At 41.9% G+C, this 11,996-nt stretch overlaps 1 protein-coding gene across 1 annotated transcript in view; it reads right to left on the minus strand.

Moving 5' to 3' along the window:
• Positions 1-1,486, minus strand: part of LOC147417435 (aldehyde dehydrogenase family 3 member H1-like) — a 40,923-nt gene extending 39,437 nt beyond the window's left edge. Inside the window, exon 1 of the mRNA XM_086506725.1 lies at positions 1,092-1,486. Coding sequence (XP_086362851.1) covers positions 1,092-1,283 — 192 coding nt within the window. The 5' untranslated portion in view covers positions 1,284-1,486. The remainder of the gene's footprint in view (positions 1-1,091) is intronic.
• Positions 1,487-11,996: the final 10,510 nt, after the last annotated feature.

Below are 11,996 nucleotides of genomic sequence, written 5' to 3' on the forward strand. Positions count from 1 at the left end.
ATTTCACAAAAAAATTGTACAATTGTGCCACATCATTGTCCGTATGGACTGCCATGTCAGCATGTCAACATGTTTTATGGAAATCAGCCTCAGACTTCAAGCTTTGGGATTTTTAGGGTTTGGCCCCTCGGCCAGTGCTCCATAAGTTCTTTATGTTGGTCGGCTCAGTTTCTCTTGTCCACTCAGCCATTTCTCTTCCAGCTGGTCATGCCATGTCATCAGTTTGTGACACTTGGGCTTTCCCGGGAGGAGTATTGAAAGAAAAATTGGATGTGGTCTGAGAAACGTTTACTCTTGAAACCTCCAAGCGATGCAAGTTGCGGTCTAGGGAGTGCTTGGTTGTGAAAGGTCTCTATATCTCATTGCCCGGACCTTTTTAGGTTTTTGCAGGAGGAGCGATGAGTGAGTCGTTAAATATCTTATGGCCTAGGCCTTGTTGGTTATTTGTAATGGAAGTGTTCATTGATGAACGTATGTTTCTATGTTCTGTAACACGCATATGTAATCATCTGTGTTGCATCGTGATGTGCCAACCACTATATATTCCTAATTTCATCCCATTTCATTTCACTTCACTTTAGCTCAGTTCAGTTTCAATTTTCAGTCTTTTACACAGACATTGTATCAAATTCACCATTTGCAAACTCTCTTGTCTCATAGGTCACTTTGGCCTTTTGAAGACGTTAATATATCATTTCCTCTCTCTCTCTCTCTCTCTCTCTCTCTCTCTCTCTCTCTCTCTCTCTCTCTCTCTCTCTAGCTCTACGTTTCCACATCTGTCTACTTTGAAAAAATTTGTGACACTAATAATGAAAATTATGTCAAAAACAAGCCATGACAATTAACAGCATGAGACCAACCAGATATTGAAAATATGCTCCCAAAAAAAAAACATCACGCTGAACTACGGGATGGGTTGCAATAAATCTATTCATTTAGCTGCAGCAGTACAATATAGTACTAATAATTCTTTAACGAATGGAAATACAAAAGATAGACTAGACAAACCAGAGTTTACATGTCACCGTGACAAATAAGTTGAATGGTTGGCTAATTAAACTTCTGTTTCAACTCAAGGTAAGTCGGTTCACCTCAGTGGCAAAGGTCTCAAAGTGCGACTTTCCAAGGTCTTGATAGACAGCCTGGTTGATGTCATCTTCGCGCTCTCGCAAAAGGGTTACAATGGCATCCAATTGCCGCATGCGCCATTCAATGGGCCGAGTGCGCCCACTGCGAAACGCTTCACGGGCCTGCATGTTCAGCAGAGCTGCCCGGGACCCCATCTGCGCTTGTGGTGGCTGGCTACCTTAGGGGGAGTTTGAAACTCTCTCTCTCTCTCTCTCTCTCTCTCTCTCTCTGTGTGTGTGTGTGTGTGTGTGTGTGTGTGTGTGTGTGTGTGCGCGCGCGCGCGCGTCAGTTTCCGTTTCCTCTCTGTTAAAGGAAGAAGGAAGTAGCCACTAGAAGACGCCAGCTCCATTTTCCTTGGAGTCAATTATGAAGATCTGTCATTGTTTCAATTTCAAATTCGTGACTTATCACAACCTTCGAATTACGTGGCGACACCTTCAAAGTTCAGTCTCTCAAACGCCATGCATTCTTTTAGGGCTTTTCCCACCAGCGGTGCGTATAATTTCCACCATGATAGAACATTCATGCTAGGCTCCTCATGTTGACAAGAAAGCAAGAGCAAATTTTGTATAAATTGCTCTCTCTCTCTCTCTCTCTCTCTCTCTCTCTCTCTCTCTATATATATATATATAGATATATATATATCCATTTGAGTCTTTAAAATTTTTAGCAATGAATCAAAGAGATACTGAGAGATCAAATCACGAGGCTTGCCAAAAGTATACGATGAGAAAGACCTTAGTTGTGCCAGCACACTTACACTAAATCGAGTTGAGGCATAGTGCTTTCTCCTAAAAACTTAGAAAACTTGCATACGAGAAATTTTTAGGGCAACTTGATTATATTTGAAGGCTTTTACACTCAATTTCTCTATGCTTTATTGGTTTCCTTATCTTCAAATCTATAATTTAGAGATAAACTTCAAATTTTGCAGGTGGGGTTATACTAAATTGATTATTTTTCAGGCATTTGGCTATACCATACCTTTTTTCAAACATTTTAGAGGCAAATTTACTATATATTGAAGGTTTTTGCACAAAACTTCTCTGCACTTTGTAAATCCTCTAAACCTTAATTTAATTTATGTTCTCTAACCTTTGTTTTTTTTTTAACTGCTCTTAAGAGCTTGATTTGAGTTAACTCAAAAAGAATACATGCTGACATTGGCATATCCTTTGCAGAGGGATCTCCAACCAATACAACATTTGCACACTGTGACCCAAAACATACCCGAACATTTTTGCAAGTACACTATATTTCTATCAAGTTCTTCTTCTCAGCAAGCCGCTTCATCTTAGCTTGCTTGATAAAAGCCATTCACAATCAGAGATAAATCTCAAATTTTTTAGATGAGATTACACTAAACCTAAGTTTTTTCGTCCAATCGTTGTGGGTGTTCTAACATCCAAATTAAATCTTATGGGTGTGTGGCCCTTCCTAGAGAGAGAGAGAGAGAGAGAGAGAGAGAGAGAGAGAGAGAGACCCTTTTCCTGGCACCCAATCCACTCTCTTTCTTTATTTGCCTTGGTTCCCCCCTCCCCAAGCCCTTTCCTTATGTCACGTAGCAAGGGACTCCAAGGTGCAATAGATATAGTTGAGAAAATTTGTAGGTGGGACTATACTAAACCTATGTTTTTCTTGAGCACTGGGGTACGCAATAGACTTTTTCTATTATTCAATAGTCCATTATCTATACTCATCATAATCGAGTTTAAAACATTAGAGGAAGGCCACGCGTTGTTTTTTGGTTGATTTGCATGGCGTGTTGGATCAACGCCGAAATTAAGTTGTTGAGTCGCTATCGGGTGGCCCTTCTTACCACAGACACATTAAAGATCCTTTGGCAATTGAATGAAGTAGTTCAGATTCTATGCGATTCCATCCTTTTTCAATGACCTGCAATAGTCAAAATTGTACGCATGACAACCAGTTGTCAGCTTGTGTGTGTGTGTGTGTGTGTGTGTGTGTGTGTGTGTGTGTGTGTGAGTGTGTGAGTGAGTGAGAGAGAGAGAGAGAGAGAGGGAGATCACATAGACTGTGCAAATCACCTTTTTGCAACAAAGTGCAGATTGTAGTAGTCAAAAGTGTGTGTGTGTGTGTGTGTGTGTGTGTGTGTGTGTGAGAGAGAGAGAGAGAGAGAGAGAGAGAGAGAGAGAGAGAGAGAGAGAGAGAGAGAAAGAGAGAGAGAGAGAGAGAGACTGCTCTGCTACTAGCAAGTAGATAGAGAAAGAGAAAGAGTGAGGTGGTTATTGAGACCAAGACCAAAACCTTGATCAAGATAGCTACTAATGATCATGTAGAGGCGAACAGGGGGACAAGCACTGTCCATTTGTGGGGAATGCTTGGTAGTAGAAGATGGGTGCTCAAGGCAATAGGTGTGCATAGGTTTGCTTGAGCCACTAAGATTTTGGTTTGGTAGCAAGAGAGTAAAGAGTTAATGGCTTAGGTGGGAGCAGTTGTAGCCAGAACTCGAAGTCTGTGTGTGTGTGTGTGTGTGTGTGTGTGTGTGTGTGTGTGTGTGTGTGTGTGTGTGTGTGTGTGTGTGTGTGTGTGTGTGTGAGAGAGAGAGAGAGAGAGATGTAGGAGCATATTCCATTGTCCAAACTTAGGGGACACATTCTTCTCCATGCGAGATCTCACCCCTCCCCCCATAAGTAGCGATGGCACTTCCCTGTATATATAGAGCACTCTGAGGGCTAACATATTGAGAGATATTTATCTGCAAGCTATGATGGTGATGTAGTAGTTGAAGCAAAAAGTTAAAATGGGTCCTTTTTTTGAAATGGTGAATAACAAAAGACCTTAATTGGGGATGTAATAATATAGAGCATCTTAGCATTGGATGCATTTGGGATTTTTCTATGGCTATGAATGGTGTTTTAGCTTCTAGGAGCCATTGCCGTTAGCTTCACATATTTGGATAAGCTCTAGATGTTTTACATCTATTGTAAGGCATGTGTGTGTGTGGGGGGGGTGAGTGGGTGTGTGTTAGAAAATAAGATGTAGCTAAATAGATAATTGAGTAGATTACTTAATGGAGAGAGACAAATTTACATAGACAAGATTATAGAGTAGAGAGAGAGGGAGAGAGAGAGTACACACGATATACGTGGTTCACCCAATGTGGGCTACGTCCACGTGAAAGCAGCCACTCAATGGCTTTGTACTTCAAAACAAGAAGTAGTTTACAAAGGGATTATACCCTTAATAGAGCTCCCGCCTTGCTTCACTCTCACCACCTCACACTCACCTTGTTGCATCAACTTCACACTATGAAATGTGTGTAGAAATGGCCTCCTCTTATAGGCCAAAAGGGTTGCCATCTCTTATGAGAGGCAGCCATGTGTAGCCGCCCTTGTGTGAATAAGTCCAAATCGGACCCTCCAATCCGCCCATGTGTGGCCGCCCTTGAGAAGACAAGTCCGCTTTTGAATTCGGCCACCGGCCATTGACTTCCGACCACCGGCCACCGGCCATTGACTACAGGCCACCGGCCAACCGACGGTTGTTTTCCGACCACTTTCCGGCCGCCGGCCGGCCATAATATTCCGGCGAAAAGGAATATTCCGACAAGAGAAAAAAAAAGTCTCGGAAGCCCCCGAGGCCCCTAAAGTTGCCCCTGGTGTTTGACTGTGAAAATTTTGGTTTCCTGTGAGTGATTTACCTTCACGCATGATGGCTTCTCCTCATAATGGGGGCCTTACAAATGTACGCTTTTACCACAGAAAATTATAAGGGTAAATCAGGCTCCATACTTAACAATCTCCCACTTGGAGACTGATCTCCAAACCAAACCTGTGTGACTGCTTTCCATCCTGGCTTCTTATCCTTGAATGCCGATTGAAGATGAGCAAAAGCTCAACTTCTCCTTGTTGACCACCTTTGTAAACATGTCTGCAGGATTTTCACTTGTATGCACCTTTCCTAGCTTTAGCTGTTCCTCTTCCAAAAGAGTGCGTATGAAGTGATATCTCACCTCAATGTGCTTTGTCCTTGAATGAAAGGCTGAGTTCTTCGCAAGATGGATAGCGCTTTGGCTATCACTGTACAAGACACAATTGTCTTGTTTGAATCCAAGCTCTTCTAAGAATCTGTGAAGCCACATAATTTCTTTGCTTGCCTCCGTCATTGCTACATACTCTGCTTCCGTGGTAGAAAGTGAAACCACTTTCTGCAGCTTTGAAGCCCAGCTTACTGCTGTGCCTCCAACCGTGAACACATAGCCAGTAGTGCTCCTTCGAGTATCTTTGTCACCTGCCATATCTGCATCAGCATACCCTTCTAGAAAAATATTAGTTCCTCCAAAACACAAAGCATTTGTTGTTGTCCCTTTTAGATACCTAAGTATCCACTTCACAGCTTGCCAATGCTCTTTACCTGGGTTATCCATGAACCTACTCACAACTCCCACTGCATGTGCAATGTCTGGCCTTGTCCAGACCACAGCATACATTAGAGAACCTACCGTTGCAGCATATGGAACTTTAGACATATAGGCTATCTCGTCTTGTGTCTTTGGACACATATCCTTTGTTAGTTTAAAATGACTAGCCAAAGGTGTAGAAACTGGTTTTGCATTTTGCATTGCAAACCTTTCTAGTACCTTCTTGATGTAATCTTCTTGAGATAGCTTTATTGTCTTCTTCGTCCTGTCCCTTGATATTTTCATACCAAGTATCCTCTTTGCAGCACCTAAATATTTCATTGAAAAAGATTTAGACAGCTCCTCTTTTAGGTCTTTGATGTCCTGCATGTTAGCACTTGCAATCAACATGTCATCAACATATAACATTAGGATAATGAATTTCCCATCTCCCAAATTCTTCATGTAGACGCAGTGATCCGAGTTGCATCTTGTGAATCCATGATCCAACATCCATCGATCAAACTTCAAGTACCATTGTCTTGATGCTTGCTTTAAACCATACAAGCTCTTCTTTAATCTGCAAACCATTTTCTCCTTACCTTTTACTTCATGCCCCTTTGGTTGAAGCATGTAGATTTCCTCCTCTAAGTCACCCTGAGGGAATGCCGTATTTACATCCATTTGCTCGAGATTTAGATCATGAGCAGCCACAAGGCTTAAGACAAGCCTAATTGAGTTCATTTTTACAACAGGAGAAAATATTTCATTGAAGTCAATACCTTTCTTTTGAGAAAACCCTTTTACCACAAGCCTAGACTTGTACCTTTTCTTCCTTCAGCTTGTACACCCATTTGTTTTGAAGTGCCCGCTTACCTTTAGGCAGCTCAACCAACTCCCATGTTTGGTTGCGATGTAGTGAGTCCATCTCCACTTGCATGCTCTTCGTCCATTCTTTTTTGGATTCATGTTGCATAGCTTCTTCGTATGATTCCGGCTCTCCAAAATCTGAGATCAAGAGATGGTTGAAGGAAGGAACAAACCTTTATGGAGGTCTACTTGCTCTTATAGATCTTCGGGGAATAGGTTGAGGCTCCTCATTTGGTTGACGTTGTTGCACATTGTCACCGTTTGCAGTCCTTGAGTCTTCACCGTCCTCAAGCTCTATGTACTCATCACCTGTTTCTTTTGTTTGTTTTCTTTCCAAGTAATCTTTGTACATATTTTGTTCGTTAAAAATTACATCCCTACTCCTTAAGATTTTACCATCTTCAGGATTCCATAGGCGATACCCAAAGTCACCTTCTCCATAGCCAATGAAGAAACACATTGTGGACTTTGCATCTAGCTTTGATCTTAGGCTTCTATCTATGTGCATGAAAGCCTCACACCCAAAGACTTTGAGAAATGCATAATTCATCGGTTTACCTGTCCATGCCTCTTCTGGAACTCCCCCATCCAATGCCGTTGAGGGTGACCGATTGATTAAGTACACAGACGTACTTACATCTTCCACCCAAAGCTCAAGCGGTAGGCCTGCATGTAGCCGCATGCTTCGTGCTCGCTCCATGATTGTTCTGTTCATCCTTTCCGAAATACCATTTTGTTGAGGTGTCCTTGGGGTTGTCCTTTGCCTCCGAATGCCATTGCTAGCACAAAAGCTTTCAAAAGCTTGGCTGCAATATTCACCTCCATTGTCGGATCTGAGGCATTTAACCTTGGTACCTGTTTCATTCTCCACAAAGGCTTTCCACCTTTGAAATATGGAAAATACATCGGACTTATTCTTCATGACATAAACCCATGTTTTTCTAGTCGCATCGTCTATGAATGTTACATAGTACAATGAGCCACCAAGTGATGGTGTACTTGCAGGACCCCAAACATCAGAATGAACCAACTCAAGTTTTTTATTTTTTATTTCATTTCCTAATTTTTGAAATTTTACCCTCTTTTTTTTACCATAAACACAATCTTCACAGAACTCTAAGTCCACTTCTTTCAAACCTGGTAGAACCTTCTTTGTTTGAAGGATTTGCATTCCTTTGGCACTCATATGCCCAAGCCGGTAGTGCCACACCGCACTGTCAACTTCTGTAGTTGCTGCACATGCTGAAGGTTGCGTGCTAATAGTACACAAGTAAAGTGTACCAACCTTTTCTCCCTTGGCAACCACCAAAGATCCCTTTGAGACCTTCCACCGTTTGTTTCCGAATGCAATGTTGTGACCTTCATCGTCCAATTGTCCTGTAGAGATCAAATTTTTCCGAAGAGAAGGAACATGCCTAACATCTTTAAGCTTCCATTCATTTCCGTTAGCAGTTTTGACAGAAACTGTACCTTTGCCGACAATCTCACAAGCTTCATCATCTCCCAAGTATACATACCCAAAATTACCTTTGGTGTAGTCTTGGAAATGTTGCTTGTGTGGTGTCGCATGGAATGAAGCCCCAGAATCTACTATCTAGGAATTAGACACATTGTCTAATGAGAGAATTAGAGCATCTTGCTCTACTTTACCTGCCACATTGGCCTCCGATGTTGGCTTGTTGTCTTGAGACTCTGTCTCCTTCTTCTTCTTGGACCAGCAATCCTTCTTGACGTGGCCCTTCTTGCCGCAATTCCAGCATTCAAGAACTGACTTTGTGCGTGACTTGCTCCGCCTTGAGCGATCACGACCCTTTTGGTTTTTGAACCTCTCCTTAGGCCTTCCTCTTGTTTCCACTGACAATGCAGCACTTGATGATTCTCTTGTGCTTCTCCTTCGTATTTCCTTGCTTAGGAGAACACCCACAACATCATCAAACTTAAGAGTATTTGTGTTAGAAATAGAATTACTTATAGCCATCACAAGGCTGTCCCAACTATCTGGTAGAGATGATAGTATAAGGAGAGCTCGCACTTCGTCATCGAAATTGATTTTCACCGATCGAAGTTGACGTATGTTTGTGTTAAAGTCATTTAGGTGTTCTGCAACTGAACCATTCTCTGCCATCTTTAGATTGAACAAGCACTTCATAAGAAATACCTTATTGGATGCCGATGGTTTCTCGTAGAAGTCGTCAAGTGACTTCATCAAGTCCTCCGTGGTCTTCATCTCTGAAACATTGAAGGCCACCGTTGATGCTAAGCTTAACCGGATTGTTCCCAGTGCCTTTCGATCAAGGAAATCCATGCTTCATCTGCCATCGTTGCGGGCTTCTTTGCAAGACCGCCTAGTGGCAAATAGAGGTCCTTCTGGTAGAGATAGTCTTCAATCTGCATCTTCCAATGTTGGTAGTTTTTGCCGTTGAACTTCTCAATCTTGAGATTCCCTTCCTCCGCCATAACTCCCACTCAATTCAAGGAATCCTTTCCTTGAGATAATTTAGCTACGAGCAAACCTTGCTCTGATACCAGTTGTTAGGAAATAAGACGTAGCTAATAGATAATTGAGTAGATTACTTAATGGAGAGAGACAAGTTTACATAGACAAGATTATAGAGTAGAGAGAGAGAGAGAGAGAGAGAGAGAGAGAGAGAGAGAGTACACACGATATACGTGGTTCACCCAATGTGGGCTACGTCCACGTGAAAGCAACCACTCAATGGCTTTGTACTTCAAAACAAGAAGTAGTTTACAAAGGGATTATACCCTTAATGGAGCTCCCGCCTTGCTTCACTCTCACCACCTCACACTCACCTTGTTGCATCAACTTCACACTATGAAATGTGTGTAGAAATGGCCTCCTTTTATAGGCCAAAAGGGTTGCCCTCTCTTATGAGAGGCAGCCATGTGTAACCGTCCTTGTGTGAATAAGTCCAAATCGGACCCTCCAATCCGCCCATGTGTGGCCGCCCTTGAGAAGACAAGTCTGCTTTTGAATTCGGCCACCGGCCACCGGCCATTGACTTCCGACCACCGGCCACCGGCCAACAGATGGTTGTTTTCCGACTACTTTCCGACCGCCGTCCGGCCATAATATTCCGGCGAAAAGGAAAAAAAGAGTCTCGGAAGCCCCCGAGGCCCCTAAAGTTGCCCCTGGTTTTTGACTGTGAAAATTTTGGTTTCCGGTGAGTGATTTACCTTCACGCATGATGGCTTCTCCTCATAATGGGGGCCTTACAAATGTACGCTTTTACCACAAAAAATTACAAGGGTAAATCAGGCTCCATACTTAACAGTGTGTGTGTGTGTGTGCGCGCTTGCGCGTGTGCGAGAGAGAGAGAGAGAGAGAGAGAGAGAGAGAGAGAGAGAGAGAGAGAGAGAGAGAGAGAGAGAGAACATAGTTTTCAACAAAATAGGAACAATCCAAAAAGGGACATTGGTGTTTGTGTTTGTGTGTGTGTGTGTGTGTGTGTGTGTGTGTGTGAGAGAGAGAGAGAGAGAGAGAGAGAGAGAGAGAGAGAGAGAGAGAGAGAGAGAGAGAGACGTTGTTATCTTCCTAGAGTGATTCCAAGGACTACAGTTTCATTCTCCTCACACCTGGGCACGGAGATACACACACACACCTACCTATATATGATTTCGTGTGTGTGTGTGTGTGTGTGTGTGTGTGTGAGAGAGAGAGAGAGAGAGAGAGAGAGAGAGGGAGGGAGGGAGAGAGAGATCCAATAACCATGCTTTTCTTGGCCGGAGCAACGCGCGGGTCACATACTAGTAACTTTTTAAGGAGTGAATATGAATGCCAACTTGTTTTCTCCACAAAAATTGAATTTCTTGATATAGCACTCAATTTTTGGAGTATACCTCAAGCCAAAAATGCTAAGAAACACTATGGCCTACCCAAAGTGGCATGCCAAAAAGGTATAAGTTCTTCACACTCATAAGAATACATAAAGAGAACGAAGCCTTTCACCAACGAAAACTTCCAGTAGAATATTATAATGATGCAATGGCATGTGCATGATATTGAATGAAATTCAATCCAGGATATCATTGGTGTTAGAAATGCAAAATACAATAAGGATCTAGTAGCAGGGAGAGTAGAGAGAGATACGATGCAAAATAGATTAGTGGCAAATCAAAAACTGTAGATTAGCACACTATTACAAAGTGATGGCGTCATCCACCCATGCGCTCTCAAGGTATAGCTTAGATGGCGATTTAGACAGCTAGAGCAAGTAGGAATACAAGGGACTAACAATCCTTACACAAGGATGTGTTGTGTGCGTCAAGTGTGCACACCATTCTACCGAATTAGTCATGAGAAGGCCTCCTTATATAGATGTAAGGGAGCCTCTAAAAGCCCATGTGCAGCCGCCCTTAGATAGCCAAGTCCAAGTAGGACTCTCCCATGCGCACATGTGTAGCCGCTTTTGGGTAGACAAGTCCTCCTAGAAATCGGCCACCGGCCAAGGAAATCCGACCACCGGCCAAAGACCACTGGCCACCGACCACCGGCCAAAGACCACGGATCATCGGCCACCGGCCACCGGACGGCCATTTTCCGATTGTCTTCCGACTGTCGTCCGACCAAGAGATTCCGACGAAAAGGAATATTCCCATGAAGGGAAAGTTAACCCTGAATTTGCACCATACCATCCACGATCACAAATAGAGATCTCATCAGCATGCAAAGCTGGAATCCACCAACTATATGTGCACCATTGGCTTCTCCTCATATGGGGGCCTTACAAACTATGCAACATATATTGTGGTGGCAAAACTGAGAGAGGTGGGCATTGCAAGTATACCAACAATTGGGAGATAGAATGGGAAAGAAAACTTTGCATCATGGATGCTTAATAATATTTTCAAAGAAATCCCATCATGCTTCTTTCTAGAGAAAATAGAGGATAGAAAATTTAATCCATAGCAAATTGATGACCATCTTCTCAACTTACATCAATAGCAAAATTTAATCCATAGCAAATTGATGATCATCTTCTCAACTTACATGAAAATTTCATCATCATCTTGAACTTATCTTAACAAGGTGAGGAGGCACGAAGGCCTCCCAAGTTAAGGGGAGGATGAGATTTATGGAGAGTAAGTTCAAATGATTGCCTACAATCAGATGGAATTTCTGTTGTGTTTTGATATAAAATTATATATCCATTATACATACATAATCACAAATGGTTTATATATTAAAAATGTTCCAATTAATTAATAAGGTGAAAGGTACACATTATCATTTGAAAACAAAACAAAATTTAGAAAAAAATAAAAAATATATACATTATATTATCCATTATACATGCGTAATCACGAATGCTTTATGTATTAAGAAAGGCTCCACCTAAATAATAAGTGGAACACATTGCACCTTTCACCTTAAATAATAAGATGAAAGGTGCACATTGCACATTATCATTTGAAACGAAAATAAAATAAAAAGACATTAAAAACCTGAAACAAAAGAATACTTTAATGTCTTCATAAAAAAAGATAGATTTAATAACCATAAAAATCACTAAAACAATTTAATGAAATGAATCTTTGTGAAGTCCTTAATGGAAAGTACTCTTTACAAATCAAAATCTAAAACAAGGTGAAGAATCACTATGGCCTGGCCTGCTAA

The sequence above is a fragment of the Adiantum capillus-veneris genome, chromosome 30 (genome assembly GCF_014529385.1).
Source record: "Adiantum capillus-veneris isolate H3 chromosome 30, ASM1452938v2, whole genome shotgun sequence".
Classification (NCBI taxonomy): Eukaryota; Viridiplantae; Streptophyta; class Polypodiopsida; order Polypodiales; family Pteridaceae; genus Adiantum; species Adiantum capillus-veneris.